At 33.8% G+C, this 20,475-nt stretch overlaps 1 protein-coding gene across 3 annotated transcripts in view; it reads right to left on the reverse strand.

Annotated features, from left to right (window-relative positions):
* Positions 1–5,266: 5,266 nt before the first annotated feature.
* Positions 5,267–20,475, reverse strand: part of ABCB7 (ATP binding cassette subfamily B member 7) — a 150,136-nt gene continuing 134,927 nt past the window's right edge. For all 3 annotated transcript variants that reach the window (XM_053579618.1, XM_053579617.1, XM_053579619.1), the window contains 4 exons: positions 18,463–18,634; positions 14,890–14,993; positions 12,348–12,455; positions 5,267–5,568 (listed from right to left, as the gene is read on the reverse strand). In XM_053579618.1, the coding sequence (XP_053435593.1) occupies positions 5,353–5,568; positions 12,348–12,455; positions 14,890–14,993; positions 18,463–18,634 (600 nt within the window). In that variant the 3' untranslated portion in view covers positions 5,267–5,352. The remainder of the gene's footprint in view (positions 5,569–12,347; positions 12,456–14,889; positions 14,994–18,462; positions 18,635–20,475) is intronic.

A 20,475-nucleotide genomic window follows, 5' to 3' on the forward strand; every position in this document is an offset into this window, starting at 1 on the left:
AGCTGCCCCTGTTGGCAAACTGTAGGCCCAGACTGGGAGCTGAGGGAACAGGGTACCATATGTACCCTTATCATCTTCACCATACCTGCCAAGAATATTCAGGTAGAGAAGTCAGGTAACACTTGTTGGGGGTGGGTGAGAATGGCACAGGTTGCTCTTCAAAGGCCACAGACTCTTGCTGACCTATCAAGATCTAATAGATTGTCTTAAATAAACATTTCTCTACCTCAATTTCCTAAATGCCCTTAAGACAATTATCATACTTTAAATAATTGCTTTCTTAAAAGGAATTTTTATCAGTTAAAAGTGTTGTTTTGCCAGAGAAAAGATCCACTGAGCTTCTTACCTTCCCATTGTGGAAATCCCACTTTTGAATTTTTTTTTTTTTATATAACTTCTGATTGGAAATGCAGTTCAGAAAAAATGGGCTAGGTGTTAGGAGCCAGGGTTTTCATCCCAACTTGATCACTAGCAAGTTTAGTGACTGCTCTTTTAAATTCAGTTTTCTCACTTGTAGAATGAAGTGCCTAAACTCCTTCCAAACTTAAAATTTTGCAATATTATGAAATAGAAATGGAAGAGAAAGTCATCAGTGAAATAATACTCAACTTTAGCTGTGTAAGAATATGAAATATGAAAAGTCCATTGACTTTTTCAACTAAAACAAATGTTCCAACCTGTTTTTAATTAGAACATGCACTTAGGCTGGGTGCAGTAATGCCTGTAATCCTAGCACTCTAGGAGGCTGATGTGGGTAGAATGCTTGAGCTCAGGAGTTCAAGACCAGCCTGAGCAAGAGCAAGACCCCATCTCTACTAAAAACAGAAAAACTAGCCGGGTGTAGTGGTGGGCACCTGTAGTCCTAGCTACTCGGGAGGCTGAGGCAAGAGGATACTTGAGCTCAAGAGTTTAGGTTTCTGTGAGCTATGATGCCACAGCCCTGTACCCAGGGCTATAGAGTGATATTCTGTCTCCAAAAATAAATAAATAAATTAATTAATTAATAAAAGGAACATGCACTTCATTTCCAACTCTCTATAGCTAAAATGCTAGTAGTCAAGGCATTTCTCCATCAGTGGTTTCATTAATACATTGACTACCACGCTAGAAATTTTTCTTTTTTCCCCTTGGTGCTGTGATGTTTTATTAGGTGAAGATACATCAAGAGACATGATTTAAATTCAATTCACATGGCAGTTAATATGTTAATTATTAGAATTGAGATATTGGGAGCAATAGAAACTTGCCTTTTGCTGACTGGTCATCAAAAGTATGACAGCTTAATGCTAACAAAAAGCACTACAATTTCTTACCATTTTACCCACATTTTGAGCTCTGTTAACAATTAGTTTCTTTCTGAAATTATTCCAAGTTTTCACCTTCTTCATATGGCTAAATGGCCATACTCCCAGAGTATCTATTAGTTATCTGTACTTACTGTGTGTGTGTGAATAACAAAATATCCATTTTCTCTGGGCACTTCAGAAAAGAGTTGCTTCAATGGGATACCCATTTCTAATCACAAAGAAATGTTTATTTAATAAGGATTATCTACACAGATCATTATAAACACTAAAACTGTGGCAAAGAGCCTCCCCTGGCTAGGTTGTTTTAACTAACAAGTTTAAACATAAGCTTATTTGACTTAATTGTCATTTACTATATAATTTACATTCAAAACCTATACATTCAAAGAAGGGAAAGGGGATTTTTCTACAATTTAAGAAAACTGCAGTTGCAAACAATACTTGAATGCTTTCAACTACTAAACCACAATAGAATAAATATCCTATGATAAAGCTACTAGGTAAGAGAATTGTGAATATACACTTGTAAAAATTGCTACTCACAGACACAATAAGCAAGTAGGAAGAATAAGAATGAGATGGCAGTTTGGATGAAGTGATCCAGAAACAGAGTCATACACTCTTTAAATATTTTGGCTTTAAAGAAAAAAAAAAAAAAAATATATATATATATATATCTTCACAAACTATGCTTTGTCAACATCTAAAGACAATCTTTTTCTTAAGCTATATAAAAGTTGCAAATACATGTAGAGGAAAAATAAATGCATTATTTTGAGCTTGTTTATGTCCAAATGCTAATGCTTCTAATTCTCACAAGTGACCTTCGGACTTGAGCTGTTAAAAAATTCCCAAATGAGCCCATCTGCTCACCAAGATATTTCTATGTTAAGAACTCTCAATAAGGCCCAGTTTTTATAATCCCAAATTACCTTGGTTTCAATTTAATATTTGTAAACTGGGATTCCCTTAGGAGTAAACTAAAATTTTCAATCTTTAAAATAAAGAGACGTAAGAAATAAAACTTTATCACCTTGCCTCATTTTCAGAGCCTATATTCCAAAACTGTAGCTTATTATTCATCCTGATACATTAAAAAATTATGTTGCAACACTGACTTGGAAATTTATACACTTTATCTTTTTGTGTAAGTAATATTGTAATGTAAAATTAGTAAATTATAACTAAATGCCTTTTTTTCTTGGCATTTCCTCTGAATGAATCATTCTAGAAGGCTTTTCTTTCTTCTTAATGTGTTTTCTATTTCCCTGTATAGAACCACTTTAATAAGCTGTGGCTAAAGGAATGTCTTTAGAACTCAGTTATGGCCTCTGCAATAACTGTTTTTCAGGTAATTTAAGTTCTGATTAGCTAAACATAATAGTTAATGACCACAGTGGCCTAGGGATCACCTGTAATCATGTGAAAAGAAAATACGTTTTATATCTCATAGTGTGGAAATTACCTACACACTAAAAACATTCCTTCTCTTCTCGGACTAAATGTTCCTCAGATTACAAAATAACTTACTTTAAACACACTAGTCACACTTCAAAATGAATAATTACTGATGGTTACTTCAATCTGTCTAATTACTGATGGTTACATAAACCTGTTTGTTTATGTACCTAAAGCTAAATCTTTTCATTGGCATCACTGGAAATACAGAAGGGGGTCCTCAAACTACAGCCCACAGGCCAAATGAGGTGGTGTGATTGTATTTGTTCCCATTTTATTTTTTTACTTCAAAATAAAGTATGTGCAGTGTGCATAGGAATTTGTTTATAGTTTTTTTTTTTTAACTATACTCCGGCCCTCCAACAGTCTGAGGGACAGTGAACTGGCCCCCATTTAAAAAGTTTGAGGACCCCTGATTCTAGACTTTTAACTACATTTCTGGTAATATAGCTGATTTATTCAAGGGAAGTGTTTTTTTTTTTTTTTTTTCTCAGAAAAGCAATTTCTTCAGAGTAAGAAATGTCAAAAAAAAAAAACCCATTTTGCAGTTGATTATGCATCTCAGTGTTAACTCTTACTTTAAAAGCAAGATTATGCATTGCTTATTCTTGTATCCATGAAATACTGGATTAATGTAAAACCATGAAATACTGGCTTAACGTTATTGGCTTTGTATAACAAAAATGGATGTCCAAGTTAAGTTTAGATATCTATCAACGGAAACAATACAGAACAGAAAAAATATTAATCTCTTCCATATCAAATTATCATTTAAAACACCTTAAAATCATAAACCAATAAAATATGTACTCTAAGACCTTTTCTGAAAAATAAAACCTCATTATATATGGTTATATGGCTATGTATGAGATTCACAAATTTCAAACTGAATTACTGTCAAATTAAAGCAATTCATACTGACAAAGAATTTTCTAAGTGAACATACACCAACATTTTAGGTATTTCTAGCAGGTAAAACATTTTCCCTGTTTTATTTTATAAAAGTTGATTTTATTGTTTGGGGTCTTCATTGTTATGTCAGACCAAAAGAAACTCATTAAATTACTAAAAAGAAAGAGAAGACCCAAAAATAAAGAAATTCTGAAGTGTAAACATGGATTAGTCCTGATCATCTAAAGTGCACAGATATAACACACTCTTAATTACCTAAAAGTCTTTAATGATTTTTAAGTGGACATTCATTTATAGACATGTGTGGCATGTGCATGTACACTTGTTTCCTTTTATAACTTCATACAGCAAAAGCAGCACATTTAAGAAATAGAAAAGGACATTAACTTCATAAGCTTTTTAAGAGAATCCTCCCAGTAAAGCAACTCTCAAAATTACACCAGGGTTTTTATAAGTCTTTGAAGAAAAACGGACATGATAGCTCATGCCTATAATTCCAGCATTTTGTGAGACTGAGGTGGGAGGATCACTTGGGGCCAAGAGTTCAAGACCATCCTGGGCAACATCGACCTTATCTTTACAAAAAGTGGTTAATAAAAAAAGTTACCTGGGGATATTGTCACACACCTGTAGTCCCAGCTACACGGAATTCTGAGGCAGGATGATCACTTGAGCCCAGGAGTTTGAGGTTCTAGCTAGGGCAACAGAGTGAGACTCTGTCTCTAAAAATAAAAAATAAAAAAAATGAAATGAAGAAAAAAGTATAAATTTTGGTTCATTACAAAAATAATGCCTCATTTTAGTGGAAAATAATGGTGGAAAACAAAATTCCAATCACCAAATGATCATTGTGGTGCTGCTTAATGATGAATTTTCTACATACCAACACAACAATTAAGGATTTTCCTCCAAAAAGTACAGTCACAAGTATTTCAGAAATTTTAAGTATAGCACATCCTCCACCATTTCCCTACATTGATCAACTCCTTAAGTTGACCTAATCTTCATAGACTGGACATGCATCACATGTACATTTTAGTACAGTAGGCCTAATTCCTTATGTTGACCATTTCCATATGTTACAGTCCCTGGGGTGGTCAACTTACAGAGGTTCTACTATATATGCATCTATCATGTAAGACATTGAACTATGAATGCGTATCTATTTCTGACAAGTTCTAACCTCAAATGTGTTTATAAATTCACTTTAACATCAATAAAGTATTTCAACTGGAGAGAGGAGGGAAAAGAAACAATGAACCTACAAAGTCCTCTTTTTCATTCTTTTTCTTTGATTTTTAAGGAAAAATTTTCCTCTAAATTGTCAGGATAAAAGAGCTTTTACAAACTACAAAAATTTGAAAAACAATCTGACTTATCTGTTATCTGATATGGATATCAAATAAACATTGAGACTCAAGAAGGGTAAGGTAAAATGCTAATAAAATTATGCAATGAGCATAACAAGGGCTATAATGAGAAAACAATTGGGGGATAATTACATATACCATATTAAATAGCTTGTGAAAGATGTAAAATTCAAATTCCATCTTAAATAAATCTCATATAAAAGAAGAATTACAGAAAACGGGAATGTATGTTTTTTTTAATAAACAATTATACTTCAGTACAAATGTGTGGAGTCCAAAATAAAGAAGAAAATGTCTCATGTGACTTAGCAGGAACAGTTTCCACAGCCTTTTACACTGTTAACAATTTCTTCTTGTAGTTTCTTCCTTTCCTCTTCTTTGGACACATTTTCTTTCTTTGCAACCCATTTAGGGTTACCATGGTTCTGCACACGGCTACTCTGTGTATGCCACATTTCTGAATAGATACTGCCAGGGTTAGCAAGCAAGCCATGGTGAGTACCATGTTCAGCTACTTTACCCTGAAAGGCAAACACAGAAAGGTCATTTAACTAGTATAGTATCTTAAAATACATAATATTTTCTAACTAAGGATTTTGAAGGATTTACATTAATTAAAGTATCTCTACCAATTCCTTATCCATAGTATAAATGGGAAAAATTTAGGTAGTATTGTTTTCTTCACCATTGAGCTACCTAGATCCAGTGAACAAACAAAAAGCCACGAAATTTCTAATATCTTAAACACCATTTTAATTAAAGAAAATAGAACTTTAATGTTTTATTTTTAATTTTGGAGAGCAGAAAGGGAAGTTAAAAGTATAAAAGTGATATTTTCTATAATCAACAAATATTCTAATCAAAAGCAGTGTTATTTGTAGTGATTTAAAAATAATATCCTGCTGGGAACGGTGGCTCACGCCTGTAATCCCAGTAGTTGGGAGCCCAAGGCAGGTGGATTGCCTGAGCTCACAGGTTTGAGATCAGCCTCAGCCAGAGCGAGACCCCATCTCTAAAGTATAGCTGGGCATTGTGGCAGGTGCCTGTAGTCCCAGCCACCTGGGAGGCTGGGCAAGAGAATCACTTGAACCCAAGAGTTTGTGGTTGCTGTGAGCTAAGACGCCACAGCACTCTATCAAGGGTGATCAAGTGAGACTCTGTCTCAAAAAAAAAAAAAATAGAAATAACAACCTGAAATCCTTATGCATTATTTTGAAATAAAAAGATTTACTTTTAGAATATACTCTTACCCCTTCGACTGCCTTTTGTTCAGAAAACAAACATGCCAATTGAGGTGTGCAGCAATTGCAGTAACTGTTGTGATACACGGGGCACAACTGGTTGTTCTTTGTTTTTTACAAAGTAAAATAATCCACCAAAGTTGTGGATTTTCAGTTTCAATATTTTATAATTATAAAAAATAGGCAAACAAAAATAATATAAAATGATAAAGCTTTGCAATAGCAATAAAAATGTAATAATCCTTTTTATAGGGCATAACTCAAAACATGGTGGGATACATAATCCAACATTACATTGTATGCACTAATATCATGTTTTGCTTAGCTTTTTATGTTTTGTAGAAACAGCACAACTCTTGTGGGTATTTTGTCATATTCCTGTTGGATTGCTATACTTTGATGGAAAATACCTTTATATAAGACAGAATGAATTGTTATCAGAAACAGGTCTTTCTCCAGACTTGTACAATATGATTAATCAAATGTTCTGAGAATAGCTGGAAGACTTCTAAAATTGATGATTTGTTATGAATATCAGCTTTTATTCCTGATATATTGGCATCAAAATCATGTATTTTTGGATTCAATTTGTCTTTTCTCCATTGAAGTTGCTGAAGACTGACTTCTTTGAAATTTGAAATAGGTTCTATACTTTTGTTTTCCAAATCATATTTTGAAGTACTTGACAGTTTACTTTTTTTTTGTGAGAATTATTTTTAAAGCTACCTCTATATCCAAATTCTCCAACAATGATTGAGTCTTCTGAATTTGATGAATTTTTTAATTTATTGTACTCTGTATTTATATATCCTCCCACAAGAATTCACTATTTGTAGAAATTATTTAAGGCAGAACTGTGAAAAATATTGAGAATGAAGCATCTGATGCTTATAGACTCAAGTCAGGTACTATAACAATAACATGTATCATCATATTTTTATTTGTAAAATGAACGCCTCGGCATTCATAGTCAAAAGGTTAAAGTAACTAAAATTTGGGAATGCAAACTAATACGTTCCTTTTGGAAAGATGTTTGGAGAAAACTTAGAGAACTAAAAATAGACCTGCCATTCGATCCTACAATTCCTCTAATAGGTATATATATCTAGAAGACCAAAAAATCACACTTTAACAAAGATATTTGTATCAGAATGTTTATTTCAGACCAATTCATAATTGCTAAGTCATGGAAGAAGCCCAAGTGCTCATCGACCCACAAATGGATCAATAAATTGTGGTATATGTACACCATGGAATATTATACAGCCTTGAAGAAAGATGGAGACTTTACCTTTTTCATGTTTACATGGATGGAACTGGAACATATTCTTCTTAGCAAAGTATATCAAGAATGGAAGAAAAAGTATCCAATGTACTCAGCCGTACTATGAAACTAATTTATAGCTTTCATATGAAAGCTATAACCCAATTGTAGCCCAAGAATATGGGGAAAGGGGAAAGGGAGGGGAGGGGAGGGGGGAGGATCAGTGGAGGGAGGGTAATTGGTGAGACCACACCTATGGTGCATCTTACAAGGGTACATGTGAAACTTACTAAATATAGAATATAAATGTCTTAACACAATAACTAAGAAAATGCCAGGAAGGCTATGTTAACCAGTTTGATGAAAATATTTCAAATTGTATATAAAACCAGCACAGTGTACCCCATGAGTGCATTAATTTATACATTTATAATTAATAAAAAAATTACATAGCTATGATTTAATAAAAAAGAAAACTGGAAAAAAATAACTAAAATTTGTCTACGCCCATGTCTGAGTATTTATGTGTAAGATTATACTGCTATTTTTTAATGTATTGACTTCTGGCATTATCTACTGACTTCTTCTTTGAGATTCAGCACTCTTCTGTAGTATCCCACATTCCCACCGATCCATTCTCCACTTTCCTAATAACATCAGTTATATCACAAATTTTGGTTCAGTGTTTACCTTATTATGACAAGTATTCCCTGTTGAACCAAATAGGTGCTAGGATTTTACATGCATTTTCTAATATAGCTCTTTTTATTCTTCCTGACCTTAGTAACTGTCTTTTTTCATTTGCTTATTTGCCTTTTTTTTTTTTAACCAATATTGGAAATATTGGAAACGTTGGAGAATTATAAAACCCTCTGAATATGAGTGGCACCTGTGGCTCAGTGAGTGGGGTGCTGGCCCTATACACTGAGGGTGGTGGGTTCAAGCCCGGACCCAGCCAAACTGCAATGAAAAGAAGGCCGGGTGTTGTGGCGGGTGCCTGTGGTCCCAGCTGCTCAGGAGTTGGAGGTTGCTGTGAGCAGTGTGATGGCATGGCACTCTACTGAGGGTGATAAAGTAAGACTCTGTCTCTACAAAAAAAAAAGAAGAACCTCTGAATACTACTTTTTCTCATGAACAGTTTTATTATTAGATAACCAATTGGTTCGTTTATCCTCACACTGTAGATATTTCTCTTAAAGTTTTCAGGTTCTTTTCTATATCCTCAATTCTGAAATTTCTGGTAAGGAGTGTTGGTATAGCTTTTTTCTTTTCCTTTCTATTCTTTGTGGTGGGTATTTGGCAAGATATTTAAATCTGAAAACTCTTACTCTTAATTTCTTGACACCTTTATGGCACTATTCCCTTTGATAATTTCCTCTTCTCTTACCTATCCTCTCTAGAATTACCATTAGTCAGACATTAGACCTCTTAGACTAATTCTCTCAATTTTATCAATATTCTCTCTAGTTTGGAAAGTTCTTTGACTTTATTTCAGCAAAGAAATCTCTCATTTCTAAATTCCTTTCTTCTCTGGTTGGTCCTTTATTTATTTACTTACCAAGCCCATTTTTAAATTTGGAAATGTTTATTAGAGTGGTTCAGTGAAAATCTATATATGCTTCTCCTAGTTTGACAACTGTTAATTTTTTCCACATTTGCTTTTTCTTTATCCCCTTTCTATATATACATCATTTGTTGCTAACCTGTTTGAAAATGAGCTGCTGACATCATTACTGTTCATCCCTAAATTATGAAAGTTTTTAGATACATAAAAATTAAGCAATGCAAAATCATTTTTTCTCATTGTATTTTCTAAAAATAATTGCCATTTCATTCTATGCACTTTTGCATTATTGTAAACCATTTTGTTAACACTCTTTCCACTCATTTTCTTCAAATGTTATAAGCTTACTTTCATAGGCTTGAACAGCTTCTTCAGGGCTGGAGAATCTTCTTTTGCACATGTGAAGCGGAAATAATAATATGGGGCCAGGTCAGTACTGTAGGGTTGATGGATCAGAGGTTTAACCTCTGTGGAATCTAGGAACTGAATGGTGATGATGGCTGTGTAGGCAGATGTATTATTGTGGTGAAAAATGGTACCCTGCTGTTCTGCCCTTGGCTGCCATTATTGAAGCTTCCCCCAAAATTTTGGTAGGCATACTGTTGTGTAACACTGAACAGTAATAGTGCTTTGTTCCTCCAGAGGAATAGCTGCAACCCATGAGTGCTTTTGGAGAAGAAAGTTGTCACCATTTTTTTTCTAACACCTTGGAGTTGCTTCACTTTTGTTGGAGGATTTTTAGCAAGAAGAATCCACACTGTGGACTGATGCTTATTCTCTGGATCAAACCAACAAATCCAAGTTTCATCACCAGTAACGATGTCAGAAATGTATCTACACTTGCCTCTGTCCAATATGACCACCATTTCTTCGCACCATTCAACACAGATGCATTTTTACTCATCTGTCCATGTGAGGCACCCATCAAGATGAAACTTTCCCAACTCAAAGATAATTGTGCAAGATTTTAGATATTACAAGCGATCCAGTCTGCACTACCACTTCAATGTCTTTAAATATCACTCAGTTATTTTATCAAACTACTTTTTCCACAATAGTGTTTTTTTTTTCATTCACTATACTTACCAGACACCTACTCATCTTTCAGTGAAGTCAGGCCTCTTCTAAATTCTTAATACCATGGAAAAACTGATGTGCGGGAAGAAGTAAGGTCCCCAAAAGCCCGTTGAAAAAGCTTTAAAACTCATTTAACCCACTTTTAAAATCACAGAAAATCATCACACAAAAATGTTCTCTTTCCAGCTTCCTAGCTGATGCTGACTGAGTACTATGTAGATGGGAACAAATGCAGCTCTCCCAGCAACACCAATAAGCCAAGCAAGTTAAAACTTGCATGGGTGAATTAGAAAGATGCCACTGTTGACTGTATTTCTTGCAAGTGAAATAATGGACCATGACATAGTCTGTCTCAAAACTTTCATAGTGACCTTCATATCTGCTAAAAACAAGGACATCTCCTATATAACTGGAATATAATTATATCACATCTAAGAATTAACAATGACATGATACCTTAACATACAGTCCATATTCAAACTTCATCAATTGTCCCAATAAAGTCTTTTGCAATTTTTTTCCATCTAGGATCCAATCAAGATCAAGACACTAAATTTACAACAGCTTCCTGGTCTGTCCTTGTCTGTAAGTGTGTATACCACAGGAGACTGTTAAAACATATGAGGTGACAGACCACTAGTTGAAACTAAGGTTACATTAGTTTCACTAGAAAATGAAAATTTGTAATCTTAACAACCAAGCAACTATAGGACCACCAAATTATAAACATAAAGAGATTTTAATTTATATACAAGTACTATGATCTTTAATAAATGAGTTCCAATTATAATTCAAAACCAAAATGGCAATGATATAATCATATAAATATTCTGGATGTCATGCCATGAAGTAGGTAAACATGTGTCTGCTAAAGTAATATGACATTTTATATTTGTTTTCAGACTCTAACTACATGACTGCATAGAACTCGAAAGCTTAGTAAAAAGCACAAAGCAGATTTTACTTCTGATTCTTGAATATCAATGATATAATAAGGTATATTTACAAAGCTTCCCACTTAAGACATTCCAGTATAATCATGCTGGAAAAATCAGTTGATTTTCTAATATAAATATTTATGAACAAACCAACAGAAGGGCCTAGGGTTACAAGTGCACATGTAACTTAAGGCAATAGTATATATACCATAGCACTGAATACCCTATAAGAAATTTTAGTGGGGTAAAAAATTCCCCCTCAATAACTCAAATATATACACAGTACATGAACATACTGCTTTTCTCTGTATTGAGTACACAGGCTTTCAAAATGATAAAGAATTGAAGATATACTTCTTGGAAGGAAAAAATAATCAGAGAAAAGACTAAATACAAGGTAGAAAACTGAACAATGGTAGAAATAATCAAGTACTAAAGGTGGGGAGAAGAGGTCTTTAGAGAGAGGAGAAAAGGAAAATTATTACAATTTAAATTACAGTAGTGGTAACTCTGGTTTGTTCGGAACATTTTGATAGTACACTCATAGAGTAGTTCCCTTAGAAGTGATAAAGCAGGCTGTCTTTTTTCTTTTTTCTTATTAAATCATAGCTGTGTACTTTAATGTGATCATGGGGCACCATACACTAGTTTCATAGACCGTTTGACACATTTTCATCACACTGGTTAACATAGCCTTCCTGGCATTTTCTTAGTTACTGTGCTCAGGCTGTCTTTTTTCTTACTTTTTCCATAAGGAAAAAAAAAAAAAACATAAAATAAAAATGGCCTTGTTTGAAAATGAACGCTTTATTTTATGATAATTTTCTTTTAGACATTATGGGTGTGTGCAGGTCTTAGAAAAATGAAATATAGCAAAAACATTGAGAAAATAATCCTATTCAGAGTGAAAATGAATGCAGAACAATTATTTTACATGTATACCCTTTAAAACATGCTTCTATCATGAAGATTTAATGGCTTTCCTGATCAAACTTCTGCTTGTAGTACTTTAACAGAAAGTGAATTTATAGTTTATTCTTTCTTAGAAGTGATATGCATTATTTCCAGTCACAAGGGGCTAAAACCAGAAACCAGAATGTTTATCAGGATTCAATCTCATCTAAAGAACACAAATTCTGTATATTTTTTAGAAATAATATTTAAGTTTCTTGTATTAATTTCCAATGATACTAAACTTTAAAGCTAAATTTCTTACCTGGTCCAAGACAATGATTTCATCTGCATCAATCACTGTTGACAATCTGTGCGCAATGAAAATAGAAGTTCTGTGTTTGACCATATCTCTCATGGCACCAAGAATAGTCTACAAGTTTGACAACAAGAAAAGTAGGAGAGAAAACAAGAAGTACTTACTAGGTAAATGTAAATTAATCATATATTTCCTAAAGGAACATACAAAATGTCAACCTTTTTTTTTTTTTTTTTTGGTTGCAGTTTGGCCACGGCTGGGTTTGAAACCACCACCCTTGGTATACAGGGCCGGGGCCCTACTCACTGAGCCACAGGTGCTGCCCAAAATGTCAATCTTTTATTACGTAAACTTGGTACCTGTGTGACATATTTGATCTAGTATGATTATTACTAAAAAGAAGTGGAGAAAATCAAGAAAAAGAGAAGGCAAGTATGACCACATAATTGTGGGAAAAAATTCTTTAAGATAGGTAACATTATGCTAAATTACGAAGTCTAGAAGGTAGATATTTTCTATACTTAAAAACAAAGAAATAACAACTCTAATGATACCAGGTGCATAGCCATACATGTTTATCAATGAGAACAAAACTAAAATGAGGAGAGCTTCAAGTGACAGGACTTAGAGAAATTTAAAATAACCCAAAGAATAGTAAAGTAGGGGCAGACTCGGAGGACAGAGGCACATTTGCTTTCCCTTAGTTCAAACTCAGAGGATAAAAAAACTTGGCTGTTTTTCACTTGAGGAAATTTCTTTTTCAAAAGCAATCTAACTTTTAATGCATCCTGAAAAATACATTTTATTTATTCCTGTAAAGATAAGAAAGGTGTATACATATTCGGCTATATTTGGAAACCTGGCGTAAGTACAGTTAGCTAGATAAAAATAGTGTGGAGGATGGGGAAACAACCAATGGCCTCCTATAGATATTACTAAACATTTTATTTATTAAAGGTATAAAATTATCAAGAGAAGGCAGTTACCCAAGAAAAGAAGACCTTATATTTTACTAGGGCAGACAAAGAATCAAGTACAGGGCTAATCCTAAGAAAAACTGTGATGTTTATGGAGAGTCCTCCCCTTTTTTTTTTTCCCTTAAGAAAACTCTGACATCCTACTGAGGACTTTGGACATTTCAAAAAGGCCCATTAAAATAGATGAAATCTTCTGGTAATTCCTTCCCTTGGGGGATCCATTGTTAGCTCTTAATGGGTTTGACATAATAAAGCTATGTGACTCCAATAATAACTGTTAGTAGGACTTTTAATTTGTGGATTTGAGGTAGTACGACATATTTTAGATATAAAGTTCTTGTAAACTTGTTCCTACTATACCTATGAATAGGGCTGGTCCTTATTAAAGTTTGCCTTAAATATAACATATACTCATGCTAACCAATTCACTTCAAAATTAAATTGCTTTAAATATGCTGCAGATCAAATAATGTGTCCTGAAACATAACTCTATATGCAAGTATTCTGTCATGCAGTCTATAAAGCCAAATTAGGCCTATCCTTTAATACCAGGTTTATATCCTACAATGTATTAAATTAAAATGTAGTAGGTGAATGGAAGCAATTGACAACATCAGCCTATCTTCAGTTCTCAGTTAAGGGGATTTGTTCATAAAATTATCACTGCTGTTGAGACTTTTGTATGTAATATAAAGATGTTATGAAATCTAATGTAATTGTTAGGATAGTCTCATGAAGTCTAGTGTCACAACATCTTGGTTCTCATAACACTTCTTGTGGAATTAATACAAACTAATACCAGCGCTGCAGGTTGTGTGTGCCTGGTATATAACCCTGTGAGTTGTTCCATGATAAGTGATAGGCCATCTGGTGTGTACTGTGTCACAAGTGTCATAATCACTTATATAACTTGTTTTAATTAGTGTTAAATGTTAAAGAGAGAATTTGTTTTTAGAAAAACCCTTCCTTTGCCAGTATATTAGGCAAATCCTATGCAAGATGCAAGAGTAATACAGTAATATCATAAGGAGGCCAGGTGCAGTGGCTCATACCTCTAATCCTAGCACTCTGCGATGCTGAGGTGGGTGGATTGCTTGAGTCCAGCTCAAGCACGGCAAGACAACCCCCCACTGTCCCCTGCCATCTCTACTAAAAACAGAAAAAGAACTAGCTGAGCATGGTGTTACATGCCTGTAGTCCCAGCTACTTGGGAGGCTGAGGCAAGAGGACCTTCTGAGCCCAAGAATTTGAGGTTGCTGTGAGCCATGATGATGCCACAGCACTCCACCCAGAGTAAGACTCTGTCTCAAAAATAAAAAATAAAATAACAGCATAAGCTATCACACAGTTCCAAAAGGAGACACATTTGCAAATACACTCAACACTATGATATCTAGTTCAATGGAACCTGGCATTCTCAATCAACACTTGCTATATGGGGAAAAAGCAAAATGGGCATTTTGCTTTAATGCCCTTCAATAGGAGGTGCTATAGAGCAAAATGCCATTTTACTAAAACTTTCAAGGAGAAAGTTAAACATTATAAAGCTTTACATTTTCATCATCATTTACCTCTTCAGTAATTGAATCTAATGATGAAGTGGCTTCATCATAGAGTATAACTGGGGGGTCCTTCAAAATGGCTCTTGCAATTGCGACTCTTTGTTTTTCTCCTCCTGGTGAAAAAAAAAAATTAGTTCAAATAACCATAGTGTAGACATATTTTATGTTTCTAGAGTTCCCATTCATTATAATGACCAACTAAAACCTTTAACATTTATCAATACTACTGATCAATGTTCATTTTATTGAGCTATAGAGTCTAAGTTCATGTATGATACCCTTTGACAAATTAAACTCCCTGGAACATAAATGTAATATTGAATCCTGACTTTGAGGCAGGTGAAAGAAAGAAAATGCAGCAGGGAGGTAACAACTTTGATTCCACAATTATTATTATCACCAGAAGTATGCTCTTTACATGTTACTTTATAAGACAGCTATTTTTCAATAAACGGCAATCTCAGAAAAAATTTTGATGTAAGTCATCGAAAATGCCAAAACCAAATTCACTATCTGAAACCCTGAAATCTTGAAGACATGAAACTAGGAATATCTAAATTTATCTCTTAACATAAAATAATACTATTCATCTAGTATTCTCAAGGCTTTTTGTGTTTGTCTGTTTTACAAAAAGCTATTATTTTCACAGCATTCTTCAAAGTTAAGGGTATATACCAGATACCTCTTACTTCCCTGTAGTTATTTATTGTAGGTCTCTAGCACAACAGATTTTTTTAAGAGATGAGGTTTCTCTCTGTCCCCAAGGCTAGAGTGCAGTGACATGATCATAGCTCACTGCAGCCTCGAATTCCTGACTCAGCCTCATAAGTAACTGGGACCACTATACCTAGCTCAGATTTTTCAAACTGAAAGGAAACAGAGGCCCAGGAATGTTAAGTGACTCCCAGAGTAAGTACCAGTAAAATATGAACTAGACCTGTCTCAGTCTAATGCTTTTTTTTTTCATCACAATGTGGAAGCCCACATTTATTCCCAGATACAGCTATGATTTAATAAAAAAAAAAAATTTCCTCTTTAAAAAAAGAATAAGTATTTAGAAAATAGTTCTTAAATAGTGAAAATATTTAGTAAAATATAAAGAAACTTCCTTTTTTTTTTTTTTTTTTTTTGCGGTTGTTGGCCGGGGCTGGGTTTGAACCCAGCATATGGGGCCGGAGCCCTATAAAGAAATCTTGTCTTTCATCACTGGGACTCCTGTAGGTCTAAGGTCATTAATCTGACATAGAAGTATAGTTGGTAGTATAGAAGATGGTGCTTTACTGAGTATGTCCCTTTTGGCTTCTTTCCTTGTCTGTTATATATACATTCATTTACTAACATCTGAAAAAAACTTGCATTTTTTCAGCTTTAGTAACTTCTTTAGGAAACAAGCTCTACCTGTTAATTCTCTGGTATTATTTCATTATTTATTTTTACTTGTTCTAAATTATTATCTTCAACCTATAAAGGGGGCTCCTTTTATCTAATATTAAGTAAGTTCATATTCATGTTATCCATATCCTTTTCCATCTCATAAGATCAAAATTCTTTTATCAAAGTAGGTATTATAAGAACTATCTTCCTGCTCAGTTATCAACACAGTAGCAGAAAGCTTCTCAAAGAAGTAAATACTAAGCAGAAAGATTAGTTTTGATATGCCTCTCTAATTTCAAGTGGAAACCAACTTGGTTTTAATTCTATTCAGTAGTATTTTGAAACACGGAGAAGAAATGTCTGTTTATTCTCTAACATAATGGAGAATATTCATGATAGAGAATGAATATTCATGAATATCATGAATATTCTCCATTATGTTAGAAAATAAACATTTATTCTAAAGATAAATGTACTTTTTGTTTAAATTAAGATGTCCCTAATTACTAATGAGGTTTGGATATGTTTTTCCTATGTTTCTAAGAAGCTCTGACATTTGACTCAAAACACAGAAAATAAAAAATGTGTGATATATAAATTTATGTATACATATATGTACATAAAAGAAAGTTCACTGTAAGCATAGATGCCAACTAATAAACTGCTCATTTTGAGAGGTTTAGTTGTTAGGCAAATGAGTATTAGATAACAATAAAATTTCTTTATCCATTCCTATCCTGAAAGGTATACAGAGAGGAGAAAAAAAGATTAGAAAATGAAATATGGCATAGTGGCTGAAGTAAAGTCATACATTGAGAGGGCTAGTTCATATTACAATGGTAAACTAGAAATCACCAGAATTAATCTAATGGACATATAATTTGGGGGTGGGCTAATTAATTGGAAACTACTACTAAGAGCAGTAGTATAGTGTAAAAGTGGACTAGAATGACACAGGCATATTATACTACCAAGTAAATGACCAAATAATTACCACAAATCAACTAAATTTGAAAACAGTGTTTGCTTAAGATTTTCTAAACCTAGATCAAAACTCTCTAATAGGCTGCAAATTCCTTAATGGCAGGCCTGTTTACATTTCATCTTTTTAATTATCAAAATGTTTAGCACAGTTGCTTGCACACAGTATGGCTCTTATGAATGTAAATAAATGAGACCAGTTTGTAATGAAGATGAATGGGATTCATTAAAATTCATGCTGAGTATTACTCTATTTTTGCCTTGTCCCTATTCCTAATCTATGTAATTACTCTATATAATTCCTCCCCAAACTAAACTAGCTACATTATACTTTTGAAACCCAAATAGCTTGGGACAAAAAAATATTTTTATAGATCCTTCAAAAACTTGAAAGGCATTTTAGGGTAATTCATTCTAGCAATTTCATAATTAAACACTGAGATAGAAATGTGTAAGTCTCCAAATTTCCTTGTCCACTGAATCAAAAAGGACATGAAATTGAAATTGGCTGTAAGAAAAGCACAGCATATAACAAGATCAAGTGTCAAAAGGTTTAAAGTATTGAAAACATTTAATGATCTAGGAATCTATGATGCAAAATATACTATTCACTATCAAATTACTTCTCCCTACGCTTACTACCTACGCTTACTACTTTCCCAGGGGAAGAAAAATCTTGGCTTTCCTTTAATATGATGATCATGAATAATAAGTTAACACTCATCAGACCATACATTGTTAAGTTAATATTATGCCCCTACAATGTTTGCAGCTGCAGGTGAAAAAAGGGACCTGTATGACTTGAGAACAGTTACTTCTAGTACATTAAGCTTTTTATAGGAAGGAGTAAGAGATTTGGAACCCTATCAAATGTGACTAGATGAAAAGTAAGCTTGAACTCTGTTGTTGGATTTTCTTAAAAGTGGCTTTGGGGCGGCTCCTGTGGCTCAGTGAGTAGGGCACTGGCCCCATATACTGAGGGTGGTGGTTTCAAACCCAGCCCCGGCCAAACCGCAACAAAAAATAGCCAGGCGTTGTGGTGGGCACTTGTAGTCTCAGCTACTTGAGCAATTCTCTTGCCTCAGCCCAAGAGTTGGAGGTTGCTGTGAGCTGTGGTACCACAGCACTCTACCCAGGGTGATAAAATGAGACTCTGTCTCTAAAAAAAAAAAAAGTGGCTTTGAAAGGTGTACACAAGTAGGGAGCAGTTTTAAAATCTTTGATCACCTGAAAGCTTGAGTCCTCGTTCCCCGACTTGAGTGTCATATCCATGTGGCATTCGAAGAATTGCATCATGAAGTCCGGCTAATTTTGCCACTGCATAAACTTCCTCAGGCGAAGCGCTGATGTTTCCATATAAGAGATTGTAGTAAATAGTATTATGGAAGAGGACAGCATCCTGAAACAAATTTATCCACACACACACATATGTACGTTCATTATAAAAAACTCAAACAGTAAGGACATAAGGAGTAGAACATGATAGCCCCTCTCATCACCCCTCATCCCTGCAATTCCATTTCCCTTCCCAGAACTAATCACTATAAATAATCTGTTATGTATCATTCCAGACATTTTTTCTATTCATATACCTAAACATATGATTTTCCCCCCAATACCAGTGGGGACCATTCTATACATAATATTTTGCAAATTGCGGGCAGCACCTGTGGCTCAGTGAATAGGGTGCCAGCCTCATATACCAAGGGTGGCGGGTTTGAACGTGACCCTGGACAAACTGCAACAAAAAAATAGCAGGGCATTGTGGCATGTGCCTGTAGCACCAGCTACTCAGGAGGCTGAGACAAGAAAATCGCCTAAGCACAGGAGCTGGAGGTTGCTATGAGTTGTGATGCCATAGCACTCTACTGAGGTGACAAAGTGAGACTCTGTTTCTAAAAAAAAAAAATTTACAAATTGCTTTTTTTACTTAACATATCCTAGAGATTGCCTATGTCAGTAACAGAAATCCATCTCATTTTTATTTAACAGTTCTCTATTCCATAAAATAAGTGTTTCATTATTTGTCCATTCCCCTATTGACAGACTTTAATGTGACTTCCAAATTATTGCTACAACGATGTGGGGATAAATCATTGTATATATGATATTGTACAGCCATGTATTTCTGTAAGAAGGATACCTAGAAGTGAACCTAGATTAAAAGGTAAGTATAAATTTATCCTTTGATAGTATTGCCCAACTACCTTCTAAAAATGCTCTATCAGCAACCAATAATGTATGAATATATTGTAACCAAGAGTATATAAGGGTGCTAGTTCCTCATATTTTCAGAAACTCTGGATATTAGTAATTATTACCTGTTGCTGCTTTTAGGAAAGAAATATACTTTTTGTTTAAATTAACATGTCCCTAATTACTAATGAGGCTTGGATATGTTTTTCCTATATTTCTAAGAAGTTTTGACATTTGACTTAAAACAAAAAATAAAAAAAGTGTGATACATAAATTTATGGTATATATATGTATAATTATATAAAAGAAAGTTCACTGTAAGCATTCATTGGATGTTTCAACTTATTCTGACATGGCACACTAAAGCTTATTTACTTAAAGTGAACATTCTCACTTTTCCTTCAGTCTCCAAATAGTTAGAAGGCTATAGTTAGTAGGTGGAATAAAATCACTCCATTACTTCACATTAACCAGAATATCCATTTAATTAAAATCTTATTTATCATCATAATCAGACCTAGAATTTCAGATATTATTGCATCTAATATTTTAATCATTTAAATACCCACTATTAATATAAAAATTTCTCATATTGAGACAGTACGTAAACTCAGTAAATTCATTCTATAAATACAAACTAGTTATTTTTAAATAGTTTTATTCAGATAAACATTAACAAACAAATGCTAACTGGGAAATCTGAGATAAAGTAAGAGAGAGAAAGTAAAATTTGAGAGAAAGTAACAGAAAAATTATACTGGACTTTTTCATGATTTTTGCTAAATGGGTAGATTTTAATGGCTCTTGCCACAAAATGTGGGTAACTATGTGAGATGATAGATATGTTAATTTGCTTCATTATAGTAACCATTTTACTATCTCTGGATCTCATGACATGTTGTGTATCTTAAATATATACAATAATACTTATAAATTTAAAAAATGAGATAATCCACAATCCCATCCTATTGTATTTTCTCTTTTTTCCCACTTAAATGTATACACTTAGCATTATAAAACTGGGATATTATATTTTATGAGTAT

Source organism: Nycticebus coucang, chromosome X (genome assembly GCF_027406575.1).
Source record: "Nycticebus coucang isolate mNycCou1 chromosome X, mNycCou1.pri, whole genome shotgun sequence".
NCBI classification, from domain to species: domain Eukaryota; kingdom Metazoa; phylum Chordata; class Mammalia; order Primates; family Lorisidae; genus Nycticebus; species Nycticebus coucang.